Here is a 24,683-nt window from a genome sequence, read left to right as displayed (position 1 = left end):
TTCCCCCTCATCTCGCTTACTCTCTCTGCAATGCAGCAGTCTGTGCATGCGTGTGTGTGTGTGTGGTGTGTGTATCTGCCTAGGGAGTTCAGCTGCTGGGTCTCTCTCTCACCCACACTCGCAGATCCACATCCTCACAAAGTCACATAAAAACACTTATACATATTGTCTTTCTCACTTACACACACAAGCACACATTGTTTCTCTTCATCTCTCCATTTTCTTTCCCCTCTTTCTCTCGTTCTCACCCCCCTGCCCCCCATGTCTCTCCTTTCCCCTTTTTTCACTCTCCCCTACTTCCTCCTTCTCTCTACCCCTCTTCTCACTCTCTTTCCGTCCCGTTTGCTACTCCCCTCTTCCCCGGGTCTGTTATTTACATCAGTGATAACTCAGAGTCCCTGGCGTCCTTCAGCACATCTCTCTCTCTCTCTCTCTCTCTCTCTCTCTCTCTCTCTCCTCTCTGTGGCAGTACCACTGGCTGTCTGCAACAGCACATGTCAGGGTGACTTTACTGCTCACCCACAATCCCATCTGTGCAAATCGTTCCATTTTACTCTCCCCCTCTTTATTTTTTATTTTTTTATTTTTTGCGCCCCCATTGTCACACATGTCACGATGCTGCTCTTTTCAAAATGCACCAAAAAAAAAAAAAAAAGACTCAATCTGTATTTCAAAGCCCGTCCTCCTTCCCTCTGAGCAATCTTTTCCCTTTTATCCCCTTGACACTACACCACGCATACACACACACACACACACACACACTTATCTGATAGCATAGCCTTGACTACATACAGCAGCAATGACCTACATTCTGTACTGTAAAAGATACTGTAGTCAGCAGCTGAGGCCGGCGGGTGGAAGGAGGTGGATGTTTAAACCGCCTCCACCCAATGTGAGTATGCCTTCTCTCTTTCCCAGCCTGAAAGACTCAGTACCCACTAGAGTGAGGCGCAGGCGGCTAACCTGACACCCCATCATGTTATTCATCGTTCAGTAACAGCAAGCAAGCACCTTGCCATGCTAATAGACAGCATCAAGTCCTACCTGACGTGTAGCCCCCCCAAGCCTATTATTTTATTCAACATTCTGCCTCAGTTGCACAGTGAGGGTGTTCATTAATATGGATGCGGTGCAGCTAAATTCTGTAAGGTCAGGAGCAGAGCGCCAAAGCAAGAAAGCAGCTGGTGGCTACATTCCCATCTGAAACTAATGATTAACTCGGTGGAAGTTTTCCCTCTTTCTAGTCCAGAGCTTGCCACATGGCTGCCATTTTCCCTTATCCTTTACTGTGGGAGAGGTTTTTTTTCCTCCTGCTGGAGGACTTTCCACACTAGAACTTAAAGGGAATTAATAAGACTGAGAGGGAGACAGAGTTAACAAGAAGTACTCCAGACCCACCCACCTACACACAGTCATGTACTGAACAGTGGTGCTTAAGCCACTTTCACACATTTTGTAGGAATGACAATATAAACTCCCCCTCACAACTACCTGCCATGCTGTATCAGAATATCATATTATACTGAAATAATGAACCAACTGTTCAATGGCAAAATCATGCGCTGGTAGCTACCATGTTTATCACTAGTCTTGTATCATCAGTTGCTTAGACTGTTAGTCAAACTTTGCTATTTTAAAGCCCCTAAACAAGTACATATTTACTCTCTGCCGTCATAACATCTGAATGTCAGTGACAGATAATGTCAGCAAAGAATCAGAGAGTAAGAAGATGAGCATCCCAAACATGCACGGCTAAATATTTCAGTGTTTACACATTCCTCCGCCATTACAGCAGCATTGCTTGGGCACCTATCGCCTGATTCATGGCTACCACCGACCTCTGACCCTGGTGTTGTGACATCAGTATGGCCTGACTGTCGGCGTAAGGCTTAGCACTCTTAAATGGGATTAAAGGAGAGCCAGAGCAAAGTAGACGCACCACGAATGTAAATAGAGGTCAAATACTAGCCATTCCCATTCAGCAGGGCCACATTCATCATAGATGGGTGTTGGAGCTACAGCGGTGAGTGAAGTATACCTATGTGACTCGCTTTGGATAAAAGTGTCTGCTAAATCTTTACCTTGATATCTGGACGCAGATTGAACAAGTTCACATTGAGGCAGTTTGGCAGTAGATAGGATATAGTACTAAGTACAGAGCTGTTCAGCCGTGACTGACAGTATAGACACACACCACAGCACAAAGAAACGCTGAGTCACCCATCACACACATCACTTGAGACATACAGTGCCAGAGCGTCAGCAAATAAAATCCTATTAGGTGAATCATCAGGTTACGCAATCGTGGCCCGTGCGAGTGTGGGTTTGGGTTGGGGATTGAGTGGGTCGTGTGCACCCCCAAAGAAGGCAATGAGGAGCCGCCAGCCAGCCACCATTAAAGAAGCCTGTCTGGTTCTTCTCAGGGACTCTGCATAAGAAGAGGCCAAGACATGAGGGAATGGAAAACTCTGTGCCTCAGACTGTGGTCTGGCAGGGCTATATAAACCCACCACACCATCTACGGGAGTCTGGCAGCCCGTTTACCTGATCTGGGACATCCATTATTTTGTCAGAACAAAAACATACTCCTCTAGTGTATGGTTCAGTTCAGTATGACACCATGACCAGTACCTCACGTTGTATTGTCACGTTATATCGTGACAGTGGCAGTCAACTCTTATTTCAACCACTATGCTAATATGAATTTGATCAAGTACTCGTGTCACTGTACTGTGGAGGTAGGCCACCTATGCTAAAGTCCTCCCAGAGATTGTCAAAGAGCTCTTACTCTTGCACTGAAACTCCAACATCTCTCAGCTCCAGCTTACAGTCAACATTAACTGCAGCACAGAACACAATTCATTGCCTCTGGCATTATTCCCAAAGTACTGTGCCAAGTATTGAATGATTGGTCAACAAATCATGGCAACAGAAACATGGTCATGGCTCTGCTGATAAAAATACTCTTGTATATTTTCCCCCGAATTTCACTCACTGACAAGAGCAAGAAATTATTATAGATGTGAAGTCATTTTGTGGATAAAAGGGTTATGCTCTGAGCACTGAGCAAAGACTTCCCATGGCTGATGCTGAAGAAGTTTTCTTTCAAAGCGTGCACTGAGACACTGAGGATTAGAAGTGGACAAAGAGGAAAGATACAGGACATGTTTGCTAGAACACACACTTGTGTGTGTCCACTGTAGCTCACGTGCCCCCATTCTCAGGACACCATCACAAAGGGACTTTCTCTTGGTCCCCACAGCACTGTACAAAAGCATGAGGTCAACTCTCCCATCCGCAACACAGCAGATGACCGACCATGGGCCGAATCAGTTTGCGTGCACACACACACACACACACACAGACACACACACACACACACACACACACACACACACACACACACACACACACACACACTTCAGCTGGGACCAGCCATGTGGAGGGCATTAGGAACAAAAGGCCCAAAACCCTGGATGAAAAGAGCGGGATGCCACCAGCCCGAAAACAAAGGCGGCACTGTGGACCGGTGTCCTCTTTTCTGAGGTGCGAGGGAACATACCAGTTCTTCTCCGCTTGGTCTCCCCCTCGGTGTGTCACGTGGGTGAACCCCAGCATGGGTGGCACAGTCATGGCAGCTTACGGCTGACCCAGCCAGAGCACACACATGATGGAGAGAGAGCTACCTGAACGGTCACCTGGAGGGGCCACCAGCTGCCTGGCAGAAGAGGGAGTGTCACGGATGGCAGGTTTTCTAGGCAGCAGCGTGGTTTTAACGAGGCAAAGGGAAGAAAAGAGCGGGGAGAAGGAGGGAGGGAGGGAGGGGGAGAGGAAGGGAAAGGAAGGAAAGAGAGAAATCGCGTGAGCTGAAATTGTTCCACTCAATTAGGGGAGGGAGTTCATTAAAAGAAGCTTTTTTCCACCTCCTGTAGCAGGAAACAATTCATGATGGCTGCTTAATTCTGTCTCACTTTTAGGATAGTTCATTTGTGGTGAGTCAAAGCTAAACTAGCAAGTTAAAATGTTTGAAAAGCATTAGTTGTGTACATTTAACATTTTGTAAGTTCTTTATATTTTTACATACATTATATGAATTTTGCAAAACATCCTATTCCCTATTAAGGGAGTTGCTTGTACACGGTCCCGAACAGAAGATGATTGTGTCTTGGAGCTGCAGTGGTTCTGCTCAGCATGTGGCTCTCAAAAAGTCATGATTCAGGCACTATTAAGCTTCTTTGCAGACCAAAATTGCCTCCACAAAGAGTTTTGCTCCGGGGACGAGGTTTAGTTTCTAACATGCAGTGCAAAGTGCTCTGGGCCACCGCTTCTACTTTGGATGCTCATTTGTGGTTGTGTTGATGAAGAGTTTCATGACACAGCAGCAGACTTCGGCATAACGATCTCCATTAGTGGTCAAGAGGTGGAGTGGGAGAGGAAGAATGGCCAGATCGTGTGAGTTAGTGTAAATGAGAGAGAGCGAGAGAGAGAGAGAGGGTGAGAAAGAAAAACAGAGTTTTAGGGAGAGCGATGTTGAGATGTTTTTCCCCTCGCTGTTGCCATCGGGCTGCCTGTCTGTGCCACATGAGCGGCCATGCTCACGTGTGTCTCCGTTCACACGTGCCTCCCCGCTCCCCTCCCCGCACGGCCCCACTTACCCGTCTGCACGGCTGGTTGGGCAATGAAGGCGGACCTGACATACTGTACGCCTGTGAGGACACACTCTTCACTGCACAGATTGAAAAGAGAAGTTCCTGTGTGTGTGTGTGTGTGTGTGTGAGAGAGAGAGAGAGAGAGAGAGAGAGAGAGAGAGAGAGGGAGAGAGAGAGAGAGAGAGAGAGAGAGAGAGAGAGACCAAAGAGCATTCACCAGCACTTTCACGAGCATCCTGCATTGTGCCATACAAACACACACACTAAGCAATACAGACGGCAAGAGATCAACTCAACTACATTAGAAGGAGCCACTTGATAGGTTCTCTGATGGAAAGCCCTGGCAGCAAACAGTGGGTGGATTTGAGCTGACTGCTGGGGCGGATGGAGAAATATGAACACGGCACAATAATTGCTCAGTATGTGGAAATGTGTGCTTCACACTAATGCCATGCAGGTGGAAATTATATTGTTTCCATTACTATTTATATTCAAGATACTGAGAAGGAAAAAAAAATTATATGATGTCAGTTTTTTTTAATTTATAGGTTAAGTGTATTTATGTGTTGGAGTTTAGTGAAACGTAAGCATAAATTAAGCAAACACAAATGCCGTGTTATAATTTGGTGTAATCAGTAGGATCATTCATAATCCACATAGCATAATCCAAATGTCTCCTCCCTAGCACAGCAACTCTAGTCAATCAAACAACACCTCGACAGTCAATTGCAATTAATTGGAATAAGATCAATACATTCCAGACTTTCAGTGATTCCACACACAACTAGTCATGTGAAATAGTATGAATCGTTCAGAGATATGGATGTACACGAAGATTTCTCACCCAGCATCTGCCTCCTCAGGATTCCCTTGGTTGGTATCGTAAGAGATGACTTAAGCTTCATGCTAAAGCTGCACTAAGCTGTAATGAGGTTACCTGATTAAGGCGCCCTGAAGAACTGCTGAGTGAGAGGATTCCTTTATTTTTTATGGGCTCCGGCCAGAAATGAACCATCCTCATTAACTTAATGAAACCAGCATTGGCCCTATCTGGCTCTTTTTGCAGACCCCAGGAAACAATTTCATAATCATGTGGACCTTTCTAAAAAACTAAAATACATTGCCTGGGCCAGGCCATCGCCTCAAGTAAACCACATGCTCTTGCATTTAAGGTTGCTAACAACCATGAAGTCTAAAGCTAGGCATCAAAACACAAATAGATTTTATTGAGCTATTCCTACAGAGCAACATCCCAGCTCCCTCAGGCTATTGTGTGCTGTAGTGGTGGTGTTTAAAAACACACACATCTTAAAACTGTTTCTTCAGCGTGCTGAGTCTGGGTAATACATACTTTTCTATCTCTGCTTGACAACAGCGACAAAACAAGCAAATATAGCAACCAATTCCGGGTCACTTCCGCTTAGGACTGCGAATGCGGGGACTGCCGTGTGTCTCCCTCTCCACCACGCCATATTAATCCGGCTCTGTGGCGGCCGTGTGAGTGCAGTGCCAGGCCAGATGGGGCTGCTGGGTAATCCAAGCACGAGTCAGTGGAAGCAGCAGTCTTAGGGAAAGACTGCAGCTGAACTGCAAAGAAAGAAAATGCTTCGAAATACAAACCAGCAGAAAAATCTCTTGATGGCACTTCACCGTGATGAGAAGTACCACAGGGTCAGGGAACTGAGGATCTGGTTTATAATGAGGAGAAATTATGCATAGAAATCTCTTTATCTGCATTTCACATATGTGATCTCTTTCTTTCTCTCTCTCTCTCTTTCTCTCTCTGCGTTTTCCTATGACACTAATTAACATCCAAATAATCCCAGTGCATATTAAAAGCATGGTGTCTTCAGAGAGAGCCTGGGAAGAAATCAGGGAAGAGACCGTACAAAAGAAGCCTGACTCTCTGGCTGTCGATTATCATGAAAAATGGTCAAATTGTCATGGGAACTCCTGAGCTCGTATAAACCATCTATCTTTGTCCAGATTCAATCTATAAATACTCTTCTGCTATCAAGATGGTAATCTGAGACTGGCACAGAACAAGGCCAAGTTTTTCTGTGTCACGAACAGACAGAAGAACGTTTCTAAATATGCTTCTTAATGAGTTGTGTTGTGTGTGTGTGTATTTATGTTTATGTATGTGTGTGTGTGTGTGTGTGTGTGTGTATGTGTCTTACATTTTCACATAAAAATTTTAATTAGTGGATTCTTGTTGCTCTGTGCCACCCCCACAGCTGAGTTATGGCTGACTCATGGCATTAATGCTGCAGTATTTACATTCAATAGAGTCACGCGTAACTCACTGTGGCCTCACAGATCAATCACCTCGCTGGCAGTGGCCAGGGAGCTCAGAGAGTATGAATACGAATCACTCGACTCAGATCTGGGCTCAGTTAACATTATTAATTCGAGTCTCGTAATTAGGTGATTAAACATAGTTGAAAAAAGCAAGCCCAGAGATGCATCATAGCCTTTTGATGTTCATGCCAGGCGGGACAAGTGTTCACACTTTTAGAGAGCGTTGGTTGGTGCCAACTTTCACAGTGGCGTACTGAAGGCTCTGTGGTTTTATAAATCCAGTGACTCTGAACCCAGAGTAATGTCCTAAAAGCAAGAAAGAAAGAAAGAAAGACAAAATAAGGAGTGAACGAAAGAATAAGAAAGAAGAAAGGATGGAAGAAAAGCAATGAGAGCGAGAGACTGGGACACTGTTAGCATCACTGTGTGTCCCCTTTGAATAAGCCCAATGGATTTATGAGCTGAGCTCCATTCACCCTGGGACACCTCTCCTGGTCCTGCCCAGCCCCTCCTCGGGATCACACCCCAGGACCCCCGGGACCCCCCGCTCCATTTTCAGCGGTCAGTGGCAGCTTTATGGGCCACGGGGAAAAAATATTGCTGGTTGAACAAATCCCCGCCTCCCAGCGTTGGTCGTTGCTGCGGCGATAAGCACTCTCGCCGCCCCCACACTGAAAGGGAATCGTCCACAGGCAGCGGCAGGAGAACAAAGCCAAATCACGGCGGCCTCCACCGCGAACCTGAGCCCACAGCCCACAGCAGTGCATTCTGCACGCTCATGAAAACTCCAGAGAAAACAAAGTCTGATGCACTTTGCTTTACACTCTGTGCACTTGGCAGCCTTGTTGCAGGAGGCAAGCCTACAAGGAAGGTATGGAGGCGTGTGTTATGAAACTGTGTTTAGCACTGACACACACTATTGTGGTGTTCCCCCACCACAACCACCGCCCCCCCACCCTGCCCCGTGTGTCACCCCCGACTAAGAACCAGGGCCAATCACAAAGGCAATTAAGGCCTCTTGCACAGCTCTGGGACGTCACCCCTGGTAACAGTTGCCGTGGTGATAAATAAGAAGGTCTGGGCCATTTGAGACGCTGGCCATTCTAAATGGGGGGCTCCTTCTATCGCACCTATGCAGCCTTTGTGATGTGTGAAATTACCAAAGGGAATGGACCCGGGCTGCACTCAAAACTTTTATGGGGGCTGAGTTCTCTAATCCGGAGCCCATCGCCATAACTCAACTCATGACTCAACATCACTTAAAGCCAGTAGTAAACAGAAGGTGTTTGCATCACTACCACTTGGGCTCTATTCAAACCTCCTCTAGACATTCAGTCCACACAGCCCTGTGTGCAGCTAAAAACACACTCACGCAGTGCAGCTACCATCTATGTTTTAATCTGGGTTTTTTTGCAGACTTGAAAGTGACGCCACGAATGCAAAAAAAAACATTTTTTGCAATGCCTTTAAAATGCATTAGATTAATTTAAGTGAGCTTTTAAAAAGGAAAACGCAGAAAACGAATGTTGTTCAAGAGTATGACTGACTTTGAGCTAACTTTGTTAACTATGTGGGTGCAAGTGACTCAAGTGTCCACCAGCAGTGCCTCAGTACAAATAGCGGACTGACCCGTATGCTGCTGAGATAAACCCACAGCGGAATCAACAGATGTGGAGATGCTGCCGCTGGGGCCTGAAGGAAAGCCAGTCTGCAATGCGTGTGACATGATTCCAGGGAGGCACCTGTCAGCATGATTCCCTGCCTTAATCTCACATAATCCCATTAGATATCTCTCTTGGGTTTTCTTGTCTTGTCAAGAAACCAGCTCCAATATCACAATAGCTGGCAGTAATGGAGCGGTATCTCTATTTTATCTATCTGTTTTTTTGTTCGTAAAACCTGTACAAACACTAATAAAGCATGGCTTGCCTGATTTACCTCTGATATCAATTTTGCAAGAACCTTCATTTGCATTCACTCTTGTAGCTGGTAGGCTGGCAAACTAAGCTGTAAACAACACTAAAAATGTAGGTAAAATTAGGAGCAAGAGTAGGTCAAGAGTTTGTTGTTGTAGGAGTATTGCCTATATTTGACCTGTACTGTAAATCGCTTTGGATGAAAATGTCTGTTACATAAATAAATACAACATGCTGTAATTGTCAGAACTAATTGTATTAGTTCCCGGTGTTGGCTAATGTAGTAAATGGGAATTATTTAGTAGCCTTAGTCGTGGTAGCAGACACAAGTTCCTCCACTTAAGAGATGTTATCTGGGCTGTTTTAGTGTTGTTCTTATGTACACTCAGCACCTCTGGTTGTGCTGTTTTTCATCAGAGTTTGCAGGGAAAGGAACGTCCCGTCTGCAAGCAGCGGGATGTGGGGAGTACAGCTTCAGACGCATTCCAGCCATGTCTGCCCTACAGTGCGACCCCATGCAAGGGTAATTAGTCAACTTTATCTGCAGCCAAAATTCCACAGTGAGAGCGTCTGGTACTTGTTTATCCAACCTCTTTAATGAATACATTCTTTCACATTATGGTGCACTACAAAAAAAAAAAAAAAAAACGCAATATGCAACATTTGGCCAAAGGCTGTGCCAACGTGGAAACCCTGGGATGTGTCTAGTATTCTCTGCAACTGTAAACAATGTGTTTTGGTGTTGTTAGTATCTCTGAATTTTACACAACTGACCTGCTCAACTCACCCGGGCACAAAATGGTGCGAGGTGAACAAGCTCCACTGCCTCCTGGTTCTGGGTGATTTAAGGAATGTGCACAGAGAACATTTTGCAATCGGCTGGGGAATGTATTACATAAGATATCTCTCTTGTTTTGAAAAGCAAAGCCTTTGAAATTTGCTTCGCAGGACAGACAGGCCCTGTGTAGTAAATGTCCTGCTCAACTCTTGTCGAAACACAGAGGCTATAGCCATAGACAGAGCGTTCATACATTTTGCAGCAGGAATGGCTAACAATCCAGTGTTGAGGCTGGTATCACTCATTAATCAAATGGCTAACAACCTGATTCATTTTTCTTTTTTTTGCGCAGTACTTTTTAGTAATAATTATTACTGAACTTTGATTTCTTTGTAAAAGTGATAATATATCTCCTCCACAGACTGCTAATTTGTTCCGACTTCAGTGAGTGAAATCTGAAAATCCAACTGTTCCCTAGATAAATTGATGCCTGGCTCATCATAAATGAAGTGGGGCTACAACCGACATCCCATCTGTCAAAAGCCCTATTAACTCAGCTGAGTTCACTCAGACAACCAGAGCAATGTCCCAAAATGTTGCGACAACAACCCTGGTTTGTGAGTGTAATTAGACAGCGGAACTAATTACTCCCATTAAGGAAGAACTGAGAGAACCTCCCCAGGCAAATCAAGCCACGGCCACTGATAGTTCAACTCCAGTGCTGTGCGGCACTACTTTTACATTTCCTGCAGCACCAGTTGTGTGTGAGGAAAGAGAAGAAAGAGGGAAAACATTGATGGCACTGCGGAAAAAAAATTCAACAGTGTCTGAGGAGAGGGTATGTTAGTTTTGCGGTTTAGGGGACGGTCTCAGTTCTTAATTGGATGGCTCTGTGGGGTGCCTCTCTCTCTCCTTATCCCAAGGCTGGAGGAGATAACATTGAAAGGGCAAGTAATGGGCTCAATGTGGCCCTGCCACAGGCCTGTGAAAGCCCATTTGCCATTGTTTCCCCCAATGTAAAGGTCAACTCCTATTGATTTCATATCATATTGATGGCCTGGGGTTGCGTGGATAGGTGTCACTTTTCCACCATTGTTGGTAATTGCGTATTGCCCTGAGTGATCAGTGACACCATTACGGGCCTAATGTGAGAATGCTGTGCCTTATCTGTCTGAAGCAGATGCAAATGCCACATTGATGGTTTAGGTGACATGAGGCCTGTGATCTTTAACCGATGGTATTCAAACGTCTGGGTGATGATTTCCTGCAATGCAATAAGATAGATAGAGCATAAATGGTGAGGGGAGCTTGGCTTAGATAGCACAAGCCCTTGAGGATGTAGAAAGGAGCATCAAAATGCTTAGTCTATCGGAAATCGCTTTAAATTTAGCAATGTAATGGATATGATGGAGTTTGAGTTGGGGGCAAGCTTGAGCGTTATTAATACGTCTACTGATCCCAGTTCCCCTGACATTGTAAGTTCTCCTCGAAAGCTCTACCAAATAAATCAATTGGGTTTCTGCTGCCCTGCTCCCAGCAGTGTGGTTTAACTGAAAACCAGATCACTGATTAATCCAATCACAGCAAGGGCAGCTGGTTGCTGGGAAAGTCAAAAATATTGTAAAAGGATTTGGTGCCCTTTCATGAATGTGTTTGTGCCTATTTCAGTATGTGTGTGTGTGTGAGTGCATGTGAGTATGTGTGTTTGTGTGTGTAGGCAGGGGGTCTCCAGTCGCTGAGCCAGCAGTTGTTTACGATCGGAATGTGGGGGAGACGGATGAGTGCTTAATATCCTCTAATATCATTATGACCTTATTGCTAAGCAACCAAATACTAGACTGAGGCCTAGACTGCCACATGTGCATTGTAGGCTTTGTCAAAGCCTCTCACACACCTAACCCCCCTCCCTGGTGAGGGCCAGGCTGCCTTCATTTTACTTATTAATATTTATGTTTAGGCTGTCTGAAGAGTGCAGTCATAATGTGATTTCCTTGACGAGGTGTTTATCCTCCACAAACATTCCCACAGGAGACATAAGAGAAAGATGGAAATGCATATGTCAATTCAATTCAGTCCCCAGGCGCCATACACTCAAGAGTCTTTGTTAAAGGTTCAGACATAAATGATGCCACATTTCAAACTGTACAGAATTGCCATGTTTGTTACACTGAGAAGACTTCTGATGTGCTCACTGCAGGAAATTGTCATGTGATATTGTATAAACTATTAAGTCTCAGATAGCCACTCAACAAACTGCCATTCTGTAGGTTTCCTGCAGGGTATCCATACTGGCCGGGCATTGACTGTATCGTCCTAACAAACAGGAGAGCATCTATAAATAGCTTCAAAGAGCTGGCCATTTGAACATAGTTATGTTTCATCTCCCCCAGGGAGGACTGTGTACTTCAGTAATCTTATACCTGTTATATATGCTAAACAGGGTAGGATTCATAGCCAGAGGGGGCTCCATTAATGTGGTGGCAGAAATAGCTCAGCTTTGCAGTGGAGGAGTACTACTCAGAACATGAGAACATGTCACAAGACAGTGCTTCATAGTAAGTATTTAGTTCAGCAAACCCTGTTTTACTTCTTCTCAGTTGGATCTTATAACAATGTATTCTTATAAACATATATATTCTTTTCTATAGCAATTATGGTGGTACAGAGGTAGACATAGAACAGATTTGGCTATTGATACATTTCTTGTGTCAAAGTCCTTGATAATTTATTCATTCCTTAGCATTACAAAAACTATGTACAGCATGTAAAAACAGTCCTTTTTTCCAACTAAAACCGGTCTTTTGTGACGTGAAGGGGTTTCACTTGAACTGTTTTTTCCACAACTACCAAAACATAACACTTATATGGCCTTTTTTTATACCAGCCAAGGCAGTCAGGCTAATACAACTGAAAACAGGCATCTTTGTGAGGAGCAGCTGACAAAAGAAACCTATGTGTTGCCAAGCTATGGGTCTACATACAGCAATCTTGCTGGAGGAAAGAACAGAAAGGCATAACAGACGACTTCAAGGGCTTACGATCCTGTTGATGCTAGAGCCTATCATAGGTATCACATTTTCCTCAGATACAAGGGGCGGCTGCAGAGAGCAAAAACACTAGGTAATGAAAGAGGAAGCAGTTCAATACTGTGTGACACATAAAGGTCAAATCCATTTTCTCCTGACCCCTGGGCCATCTGGAATAGGTCCTTTGTTCAGGGATTTCCCCACGAAATCCTCCTTGAATGGTTGAACCCCTCTCACTGGAGTTTCTCAGGGTTAAGATGAGTGTGTTAAGATGAGATGACCCTCCCTTTGCGCGAGGCAGCAGCTCATCTCTTCTTCTTACTGTGTTTGACCATCTTCTTCCTCTTGAGGATCATCTCATAGAGTCTCTCCAGGCCGTTCTGGAGGCCCTGGCCGTCCACGGCGCTGCAGCCCTGCACATGGTGCAGCGTGGAGGCGCTCAGTTCGTGCACGGCCAGCACCTTCTCCACCTCGGCCACGGCCAGCGCAGCCGGAAGGTCCTGCTTGTTGGCCAGGATGAGCACGGGCACACCCTGGTTCTCGGACGTCCGGGTGATCTTGTGCAGCTCCACCTTGGCCTCCTCCATGCGCTCCGCCTCGGTTGAGTCCACCACAAACACCATGCCGTCTGTGCGGCGTGTGTAGGACTTCCACAGCGGACGAAGCTTATCCTGACCGCCCACGTCCCACACTTGGAAGGTGATAGCCCGGCTGTTCCCCACCGCCACTTTTATTTTCTCCGTGTTGAATCCCTTGGTGGGGATGGTCTTTACAAACTCCTTCAGCTTCAGCCGGTAGAGGAGAGAGGTCTTGCCAGCCGAGTCCAGTCCAATGACCACCACGTGTATGGACTGGAAGTTAGGCAGGAACGGTGTGTTGGGGGCAATCTCTGTCAACTGGTTTCCCATGGCAACTTGTTTTTCTCACCCGCTTCAGTGAGACAGCAGACTTGTCTTTGTTGCTCTAAGTGTTTGGCATTTGCACCTACTTCAAAGGTACTGGGGGAGACAGGAGGGCACCAACTCTGGAGTCACCATGAACCTTATCAAAGCACAAACAAAACAACAGGTTAAAATCACAGACGTGATACTACTCACAGAGTCTACAAGTCTTGTACAGGCCAGCAATACGCAAATAATCAAATGGACGACTTTTGAATACATGCACATAAGAATTGAACATCTTTACAAACTTAACACCAAACCAACCATTAAAGATACAGGTTTTAAACTGAATAGGCACAAAATTGTATTACATGCGATAAGCATGTACAACAACAATAAAAACATATTGTGGTATTAATCGCAGATATTTTAGTTTGCCTTCCATTATAGGTTAGTCTATGATTGGCGATTTAGCACAGGACGTATTATAGGGTGTCTGTGGTTGTTGTTGTTGCCTATTTGTTCCGCCTAATCCTCTTAAGATAGCTAAATCGAAATGGATTTCTAAGGGCAGTGGATGTATCTCAAGTTAGAAATACTGTGAATGAAATATATCATATGCGCTTCCCGTGCAACCTGCGATAGGGCAGATTAACTGAAATATAATCCGGTTGTTTTGGCGCTGTATTCCACGTCTGAAGACTATTTGCTTGAATAAAAACAAGGGAAACAAAACTACCCTATCAATGACATTGTGGGCTATATTAAAAACTATGCAATGCACTTTATTATTTGCTAAGGGTTAAAAATGCAGTCTTATTCGTGCGTTCGGTCCACCTGACATATATTCTGCTATCTTTCTTAAGTTAACCCAAACCTCAAAGCTAAATCACAGAATTAATAATAACCTAAATGCAATAAAAACTAAAACTGTAACAGTCATTTAACACGTTATTGGTTTACAATCTATTTTAATTATCTGTTTTGCCCGTGTATCAGTTTCCGGCACTGATAACCTTATGAATACCGCAGTGCCAAATTACGCTTTCATGGGCAGCAAAATATAATTCTCCTAAACGGACTGCTTACCTAAATGCGATTTATCCCGTGTATGGTAACATTTTCCACAAAGGAAGACTGACGGAATATCCAGTTATGCCAATACGACTCAAAAGCAGACCATTTTTCCGTGATAAGGGACAACCGTCTCCACTGTCCCCTACTGAGGCAGTAAACTACATGCAGTTTGCTCAAGAATACCAAGAACAACCCCGTTTGTGACGTCACGTGCATGCTCCAATTCCTCCTCTACCGCGCGCTCTGCTGGTGCACCATAGTTCTAGCTTTCCTCAAATATCAGATGTTCTCGACTTTCATTACAATCCTCAGGCCATGAAACTACCCCTGTAGAATTCAGTTTTGTCCACCTATATTTTGTTGCATTTGACATTGACGTATTTTGTTGCATTTGGTCTAACGTGTAGATAAATTCTCCAAAGTCTCCTCATGAGCCTATAGAATAATAGTGTTAGGCCCATCTGTTGGCAGGCGACTCAGCTGTTACTTGTATCCATGAGGTGCAAAGTTTTCTCTTGAGACGTTTGGTTGTATTAAATATAGTGGTCATTACTTTCTTTTGGCAAACCCAAACTGTGTAGTCTCCCAGCTGTTATTACACCCGTATCCAATTGGTGCTGATAGTGTCGATACGAGGTTGCCATCGCGTGGCCGTTTGATGTTAATGTTAGAAAATCATCAGCTGCTAGATTTTGAGGAATTAAGAAATTAATTATCAATTAGTTCTCCCCTCACTAATTGAACCGAGCTTTTTGTTTTAATGGCAAGCATACAGACCACTGAGTTTTTTTCCAAAGTATTTTTGACCAGTGTTACGGATCTGTGATGTAGACCCAGTGTAAGGTCAATATAATGTCTAAGTAGTTTTCATTCTCTATGAGTCACTGTGCTGGCAAGAGAATTTGGGAGTTCCAGGTGTGTATCAGTCCATTGTGATCAAGGCACTGCATTATTGCATCACTGACACTGAAGTCCTCCTAAGTCTGCAACAGGCAGTGCTCACTTGTGCTTTGGTGGTTGATCAGTTCGGTTGCCTTAGGGCAAGTATGTTTATTTTCCTTTGTTTGCCATGCATTTATAGTGTCTTCTGGATTATGGTCTTATTTTTAACGATGTAACTATCAGGCTCACTGTCCTGTAAGAATCGATTTCTTTTAGCTTTCTGCTTCCAAGCCCTGCTTGGATTAGTGTATTGTCTATACTGTGTTATTTCATATATCCAGTGTTAATCCCTTTGTTATAGTTAAACGCAGGGCAGTGCAAAATGTCAGCATTTCATTGGGAGGCACGTCGGCAGCAGTTTGTTGTGGACAGGTTGTCCATCCGGCGGCAGTTTGATGAGGACAGGTTGTCCATCCGCATGAAGGCAGGTCTTACAGCCCAATGTGGGCCCTATAGCTCATGCTCAGACCTATTGTTTTCTTTTAATTAAATTACAGTAATCCAGTGTGATTTATACAGTATGGGTCAATAAATATATACTGTGTTTATAACTTCTACCTTTTTAATGTTTGTCCTTTAATTTTCGATAATTTTACAAATGGTATTCTTTACCTTTGACACTGTATTGAAGCCATAATGGTCTTTCAATTACACTAAAAACGGGCAATGCCATTCATAATCTTCAGTTACCTTGTTTTTCTGCAAAAGCCATACTCCTCTCATTGTCCTGAAGTACATATACTGTATATTATTGTTTGTAGCAAAGATGGAAAGCATATGTTGATTGGCACTTTCAGAATGGTCCCTCCCCACACAAACATCATGAGGTTATGTTCATGTTCACTGCCATTTTAATGAGGCACATTATCCTTCTCTTCCCCTGTTCAAAACACGTTAAACCAGAAGGAGGAAATACAAAACCCTGAACAACAGAAGACCACAAAGGAAAGCCAGCCTGACGAGCCTGTACAACTTTATAAGGCAAACCCTCTTCCCACACCAAGTGGTAAGGAGGAGACCTGAAACCTGAAACAATAGTGACTATACTTTTAAATGTGAGGACTATCTGTATGGGGTCCACAGGTTATCCCTCTGTTTCTCTTTGTTGTATGGGGGAAATAGAACAAAGATTTAGTTTTTTAATTCTTACAGAACCCAGTGAGGATAATTCCAGCAACACCAGGTCTAAATGCAAAGGCTACAGTGCCAAGATGAATAACAGATACACAGTAAGTATTTGCTTCTTATTTTTGTGCAGCATCTTGAAAACCGCTGACCTCTGGTGTTTGTATGAGAATTACCTTTATGATAATAGCATAGCATCGACAACCGTGTAGATATTACCCATGATAGACAGACAAGTGAAATTTCACACACTTGAAATAATCCTGATTGAAATACATTTATTGAAAAACATACCGGACATTCAAATAAAGTGTGCAAAAATAGGCTACGAGTTTCTTTCAGAAAGACACCAAGACTAAAAAAACTTTCACCTTATGACTGGTGCTCATGTGTTTTAGTCCATTCAGTATGCCCAGCAGTGGTGACCTCCCACTCTTTCAATACTGCCTCACTCCACCCTGATGCCCTCATTCCATCCTTTCAAACGCCTCCAGCTCGACCACCAAACAACAGCAGCAGGTAATAATTAAGACAAATAAAAATCAAAACCTCCACTTTTTCCATCTCATTTGTAGACTCCGGGGAAAACAAACTGAGTTTAACTGGTGTTCTCTAACCATGGCATTTTCATTGTAAAATTCTGTTTCTGAATTTCTATTTGGTATAATGATCTGAAGAGCTTGCTGTCTAATATTGTATTAGTGGCCAGCTATTTTTGAAAATCTTTAATGCATTACAAAAAAAGAAAAACATCTCTGTATCTCGAAGTGTCGACAGGAGGCATAGTATTACAGAAGAAAGGTGTCAAATACATTAAAACAATGGACCCTAATTTCATTGACAGGCAAAGGACAACAAGAAAAGTCAGAACTAAATAATTTGCTAATTTAATACCATCAGCAAGTTCCTAAGTGCAAATATGAGTGGGTCAGCTCAATGCTCCCACACACCACGCAGTAGCTTTAGTCCATGTGTGACGGACTTTGCCCGTCAATAAAATTAGGGCCCCCACTCCACAGTAGTACTGCTATAGTTAGACAAATACCAGAATGGTTAGTCCTTCACAGGGTTCGGCTTTTTATAGCCAATGGCTATATCATCCATTGGCAATGACTTATTTTCCCCCAAAACTGCACTGGTAAGTCTCTCAAGTAGGCCGAGGGATTGTGCTGTTGGTGCCACAGTCTATGTACTGAAACGTGTCCATGGAAAGCTGCTCGGAGTGACCCAGGTAGAACACTTTCATAGTCATCCTGTGGAAGAGAAAAGACAAGACAGACGTTTGTGTTGTGGCAGCCAGCCTAAATCAGCTTGGGACATGTATTTCAGTGTTTTTCCAACAACATGTGACCTATAGAGTTACAGTTTAACAGGGTCTCAAGGTTTTCCATGTTATTGCATCATTTGGTTTGCGAGTGCCGCAAAGCTAAACACTAAATATGGTCATTACGTGATAAAAGTTGATGTGTAAGAAGTATTGTCATCACAGACTGAAAAGATTAGTCATTTCGCAAGCAAACTATAAAGGTTTTTGGCCAACTGCCACCACTCTAAGGGTTAAAGAGGGTACTGATAGTGAGACAGTTGAAGGGTTAGGAGTTGTTGAAGGAGTCTTTGAGGACACAGACGTACACACCTCACACAAGTGAGAAGGTCTAGCTCTTCATTTTATCATGTGGAGAATCAGCCACAAGCCATAACCAAGAGCACCACAACCCCCATCTATCTTTAGACAAGCATGACAGATCATGCATACAAGGCAGTGGCTCCATTGGTCAGGCACTGAGTGTCATGTCCTTTCTCACTGCTTCTCAAGCAGAACTGTGAGAAAGAAATGGCAACTCTAGAACTCATGGATGACAACTCTAGACACAGTGGAATGAAGTCTGTGTGGTCAAAGACTTCCAAACACCTCCAGTATCCAAGCTGCAGGGAACCGCTTCGCTACGGTGGTCATTAAAGTACAAACGCACTGAGAGGCGAGTGACACTGGTGACACCGGTGGTCCCAGGAGGGATCTTCAATGCTACTTTGAAGCTGATGCAGCTGATGAAGGTGGGTTATTGAAGGCTTGCATTCGGCACTGTGGTCGTCACCAGCCCTTCAGCGCCATACCACCACTGAGTAAAAAGGACCCATGTATGGCCCATGGGACACAGGTGGTGGAGTTCCATCCATTTATTCACAACCACCTCATCCTATGTTGCTAATCAGGATGTTGAGTTACTCTTATGTCCCAGCCACCTGGGCACCATTTTCAAACAACTGGTGAGCTGATACAAAGAGATACAGACAGTAATGCAACACACGCCCCACATATTTCAACAGAATAATTTAGCACTGCCCTGCTCAGGTAGTTAGAAAGGTTGTAAAATTGACTTAATATACCCTCATAACAGTAAGACACAGGGACACATTCTCCTGATCTGCAGGTTCAGGCACTTTTGTTTCTAGTACTGCTTATCTCAGCAAGATAGTCTTATTTGCCTTGCAAATAAATGATAAATTAGTTGATTTTATTTGAAACCCCAAGTCAGCTATTGTATAAGAAAAACACAATCATCATTTAGACTGTCCTTTTGTAAAACAACCATTGCCATAAACGAGCAGATTGTATATGAATAACACATAACTATTTCTAACAGTAAATGAGCCACCGGTATATACCATAATATACAGGTAAAGATAGGTAACAGGTAAAGATTTCAGGAACCCTGAGTAAGCATCACCCAAAAAACACTCCTTGTGAACCTATAGATTTTTGAGAAATGTAAAGCACCCAGGACAAAGATCACTGGTCCAAGGAGAAACTGCATCTGTCAGCAAGAATCTAACTGTGTGAGAAGGGATTACTAACCTTCAGCTGCAGGCAAAGCAATATGGCATACAGTAATACTCACTGCAGGTGGAGGAATAAGGTGTGTATTCTTATATGGACGGACTTGCAGTAACCACTGTGGACAGAAAGGTAGCATGCTTAATTAAAGTTAACAGTGGGAAAAAAGGCATTTTATTTCCTGATCCGATGTAATCATACATGGGGGTTTCAAACAAATGAGTTTATGCAATTTGAAGACCGGAAAAACTTGGTGTCCCCTGACAAGATGAAGCTATGATTTGAATGAACATGAAAATGCAGCTCATATGAAAATAGGTCTTACTTTAGGCCAATGTCCTCTATGGTTATGGGAATCTCCACAGTGATCTAGACACACAGGAAAATAAAGAAGTGCTGACCAATTCAAATACAAAACCCATTATCACATTCATTGTTTGACAGTTGGGAAAAGATAACTGACACTCAGACCTACCAGCTTTTCTGAGCGTGGAGGAACTGTGGTCACGTTTGAGATCTTTATCTTGCCCACCACAGTGTCCCATATCAAGGCTTGCAAGTCCATGTCATGAGCCTGAACACTCACAAAATTTTCATTGGTGATATTGAGGACATTCTAGAAGAAACATAGGTAAGATATGTGTTAAATTGCGCTCAAAGGTCATACTGTGTGTCCTTTTGGGGAAATATGCTGAGTATGTGTGTGGCATTGTTCACATTCAGATTTTGTGAAAACAAGAACATGTTTACCCCCACCCCTCGTTACTGTCGCTATTGTGACAAATAGACATCAAATTACCCTGAAAGACATGCCAATAAGCATATCATGCATAAACCATCCCTTACACCCATATTAAAAATGTAACACATTAGCTACTGTTATGTTCTATTCTACTGCGGAACACTCATCATTATACCATAACCACAATGATGGTGTGTTCTTGTTATCTCATCAGCACTTATTGATTATTATAAGGGTGGTGCTGATGACTCACAGTGACTTTCATTTCTACAGTACTGGGAGTGAAGTAGACCAAGACTGATGTGTTGATGACAGGTGAAAGCGTCATGCTCCGTGGAAAGAGGAAGAACAGGATCAGCGCACAGGTCAAGAGGCACACCGCCACTGATATGCTCACGTATAGCTTTCTGTGAGAAAAAAAAAAAACACACTCACATTTTAAAAACAACATATGCTGTACGCTATCTACGGGTCAAACACATGATTGGACTACTGACATTTTTCCAGAATGGTGGACTTTGGCTTGCAGTAAATAGAAGATTTCTTGGGACTGGATGTCACATGCAATAGCTCACAGATAGAGACTGCAAGGAGAAACTGTATCTAGCAGTGGAAGTGAGACTTACGTGTGCCTCGGTCTCAGTCTCTGGTCACTGCAGGGGATGACTGCCACCAGTTGGTTCTCCTGACCTAAAGAACACACCAGTGAGCGCCAAGGCCACAGCCAATCAAACACAGCGAAAATAACTCACACCAGGCTGCAGTGATATTGGTCTCAATCACCACATATCTTCATCAAGAGTACCTCTTGGAATGCGTCCTATTCCATGACATGTGGGACAGGTGTCCCCAGTAGAGTCCCCTCCTGTACTGCCATATTCCCGCCACTTGGACAGCCGCCGCTTGTCTTTGCTCTGGTCAATGAGGACGTTCTGATCTTCCTGGAGGGAACTGCCATGCCCAAATGAGACCATGATTCACTGAAACCCCTCACCTGCCGAATGGGAAAGAGTGCTGCACTTAGTCATCTCAGAAGTAATGATCATGCAAATAAAGTAAACCTCTGGCCTTAAATTATGGCAGAGGTTATTACTAATTTAGGGATTCCACAGCTGACTGTGAATTCCAACCAGTGAGCTTAAGAAGGCTACAGTAGGCTACGGTGTCTACCATAGGCTACTTGTTTTAATCAACACATACACAGGAAACGAACTAATAGATGTGTGAATACAAAAGCTATGTTATCCTTTTAAACAACTCTTCGTCTTATGAACATCATTTATTATTAGGGGTCTACGCAGTGAAGCCAGTGGAACTGTCATGGCAAAAGGTGTCCGGGCACCAGACAGTCAGTGAGTCTCAAGAGTCGTTCGAAAGCAATCAGCTACTTTTTAGTTGCATTTAAAATTACATTTAAGTTAAATAAAAGATAACCACTTGAATAACATATCAAAATATCACTTCCAATGGTTAATGTCTGGACAATGTATTTATTTATGGTTTAGCAATAGAAAAGTTAAAGATTAATTTTATATGTTGTAGTCCTACGCAGTCTATTCAGGGACTGAATTATATTAAAGTTGTACTTCATTTGGATACAAATGTCTATAGTCATGAACTGAAAAATAAGTGTAGGAGTCAAAGAAATCATCGGTGAAAGATATAGCTGCCTTGTCTTCGCCGCTTTTAGTTCAAAGAGGTCAGTTCTGCCCTGGGCAATTTAAATTCAATTCATTAGGTTTCTGTTCCATACACACGATAGATATGCTACTGGAACTAGATTTAGATCCCTGAAGGAAATACTAGTGCTTGCAAAACAAATATATCGACCTAAAAATAAAGTTTTAGGTCGAGGGGGAGGTAGAAAAAAGCAATGACATATGAGGGCAGTTTAGATGATGATGAAGGTGATAAAGACAAACATAGAGACAGATAGAGATAGATGTTGGAAGATGTACACAGAAGAGAAGATGATGTACACAGAGAGAAGGAAATTAAACTTTACATAGACAGACTGATAGATAGATAGATAGATAGACAGATAGATAGATAGATAGATAGATAGAGATAGAACGTGAGAGAGTGAAGGAGAGAGAGAAATGAAAGATACCAGGAAGAGTTAAAATGCTGAAGGGCCATCCACACTGCCAACGATAACTATAACGACAGTGCTTTGCAAGCACTATGTGTAATTTGTTTACTGTTTGTATACCACTAAAAAGCTCTCACATTGGCGAGATCTTATTCTTCTTCAAATTCTGAGTGAACATTCATAAGGAGCTCTTGAATAAGACTATACCAAACACAAAGTGATCAGACCAGGGAAAATAAAAAACTTTTACTCTGACAAAACAGGTGTCCGAATGAAAAATAAATTCACCTCCTTGACAAAACCTTAATGCATACACATTTATTTGGCCTACAAAGGCCTGCAATTTATAGATTGTTTTACAGTATACTATTTTGGTGATGGATACAATCATAGATTAAGGAATGTATTTACGGCAAAATTGTAGGTATTTGGGTCATTTTTAGACGTGTGAATGTCTTAACTGGTTATCATTCAAAATTGTAACTGAAAAACTTACAGGAAAGCTGCCTACAGGAATGGACAGAGCAGGAAGCTTATGTCCTTCAATGTGTGCAGCAAGATGTTACAAATCTTTTAACAGTCTGTTGTTGCAAGGGCATCTTTGCAGCCATCAGTTGGGGCAACAGCATCAGAGCCACTAACACTAAACTGAACACGCTGATAAAGAAGGCTGGCTCTGTGCTGGGGACTGCTCTGGAGCCCATAGAGGTGGTTGATGAGATAAGGATGTTGCACAAACTGCTCAACATCATGGACAACACCTCACATATCCTGCACGACAGACAGCAGAGACAGCACCAGAGTGTTTCCACAGACAGCAGTGTTTTCAGTTGGAGGCTCCTTTGACTCTGCTGTAATAAGGATCGATACAGGAAGCCATTCCTTCCCAACGCAATAGCAATATATAATGGTTCCCTCTGTGCCGGGAGAGGAGGCTTATCCTCCAAGTGGCAAAGCACATTCTATATTTAATTTGCACAGTTAGAGCTATAGCCTATCTCAGATTCCTTTTTTTTCTGTTTATTTTATCTACACAGATAGCAGAAGGCTAGTGGACCGCTGCCAGCCAACTGGGGGCAGAGCTGACAGGCCGCTGGCCTTTTAGTAGATTGTCTTCGGGCAATCCACTATCCTAGTGAGTTACAGACAAACAGAACACCGTTTTGTCACTTGCTTTTAAAAACATGTTTTTCTTTATTCTTGTATACTTCTTCATTCATTTTCAACATCCCTTACATACGTTTTTAAGTCATTTTTCAACTTGAGAGCCTTCTAGTACCATGATCAGAAGATATTTTAAAGAGACTATGCCAAGGATATGATTTAAAAATCCCAGGTATTGCTAACATTTTCTGTTATTTTCTTACTATCTATGCCCAGCGTAAATGAAGATCATGGTAGCCCTAGAGACCTGAAGTGGTACGCAAACAATGGGGTACCAACCAAAATCTTGCTATCAGGGTAGTAGTATGGTTGTTCGTATATATACATTTAATTGATTAATACTGTGGGGACAGGGGGCACCTAGCTTTGTGCCTGTTTTGTGTGCTTTGTATGTGTGTTTAGTGCTTCTGTGGGTTCTAAGTATGGTTCTGCGGACACGGACGTTTGCACGGGTATCTCCAAAGTATAGCCTACTAGTTTTTCTGTTGCTTGACACGTCTCTCACGGCACAAGCTCAACCATAGTTTTTGAAATAGTATCTACATCGTGTAAATCTTCAACAAAGGCAGTGATTTTATAGGTGTAGTTTTTTCTGCCCTTTCATAAACGTTTGCTCCCTTATCCAAATAGCGTTATCTACCCACCTTAAAATACTGTTGCTGGCGTGTTTTGTACTTTTGTGTAAATTACGTGTTTTTTTTATTGCTGCTGCAACACTGCAATTTTCCCTTGGGGATCAAATAATAAATAAATGTATCTAGCTAGCTAGCTAGCTAATCAACAGTCACAAATATGACAATGTGAATCATTCGTTGTAGAAGTAACTTACGTGCATGGCCCTTCAACCTGAGCAACAAAGGTCCTAGTTACACACGGTTGTGGCAAGTGTTGTGAATTAAGTTTCTTACCTTTCTCTATCACCATGTGTATGTCCCAAACGTTGCAGATCAAGACAACAGTGAAACATCTGCTTTTATCAAACTACAAAGGCGGACCTGCCCACCAACGACAAATCTATTAAATGCTGTCCATGACTTCCTTCTTTTTCGATTTTGTAACATGTAGCCTTTGCACGCCATACTACCGCCACTTAGCGGTAATGGTCGGTAGAACATTCTGTTATGAAGCTTCTTGTTACGATGCTTTGGCAA

At 43.2% G+C, this 24,683-nt stretch overlaps 2 protein-coding genes across 3 annotated transcripts; both read right to left on the bottom strand.

Annotated features, from left to right (window-relative positions):
• Positions 1-12,347: 12,347 nt before the first annotated feature.
• arl4d (ADP-ribosylation factor-like 4D) lies at positions 12,348-15,204 on the bottom strand. 2 transcript variants are annotated; one of them, XM_031561176.2, is made up of 2 exons: positions 15,185-15,204; positions 12,348-13,711 (listed from the first exon to the last, which is right to left on the bottom strand). In XM_031561176.2, the coding sequence occupies exon 2, from the start codon at positions 13,576-13,578 to the stop codon at positions 12,976-12,978; it is 603 nt and encodes a 200-aa protein (XP_031417036.1). In that variant the 5' UTR covers positions 13,579-13,711; positions 15,185-15,204; the 3' UTR covers positions 12,348-12,975. The 2 variants fall into 2 exon arrangements, with proteins under 2 accessions (XP_031417036.1, XP_012670054.1); XM_012814600.2 differs by lacking the exon at positions 15,185-15,204 and adding an exon at positions 14,644-14,947.
• Positions 15,205-16,956: 1,752 nt separating this feature from the next.
• On the bottom strand, positions 16,957-24,606 carry tmem106a (transmembrane protein 106A). The gene is made up of 8 exons (XM_012814599.3): positions 24,441-24,606; positions 21,082-21,270; positions 20,903-20,966; positions 20,530-20,683; positions 20,010-20,150; positions 19,860-19,903; positions 19,599-19,652; positions 16,957-17,951 (listed from the first exon to the last, which is right to left on the bottom strand). Exons 2-8 carry the CDS (start codon positions 21,248-21,250, stop codon positions 17,846-17,848), a joined length of 732 nt encoding a protein of 243 aa, XP_012670053.2. The 5' UTR covers positions 21,251-21,270; positions 24,441-24,606; the 3' UTR covers positions 16,957-17,845.
• Between the last annotated feature and the right edge of the window lie 77 nt (positions 24,607-24,683).

This window comes from Clupea harengus, chromosome 23, assembly GCF_900700415.2.
Source record: "Clupea harengus chromosome 23, Ch_v2.0.2, whole genome shotgun sequence".
Classification (NCBI taxonomy): domain Eukaryota; kingdom Metazoa; phylum Chordata; class Actinopteri; order Clupeiformes; family Clupeidae; genus Clupea; species Clupea harengus.
This window is presented reverse-complemented; position numbering and strand designations above follow the sequence as displayed.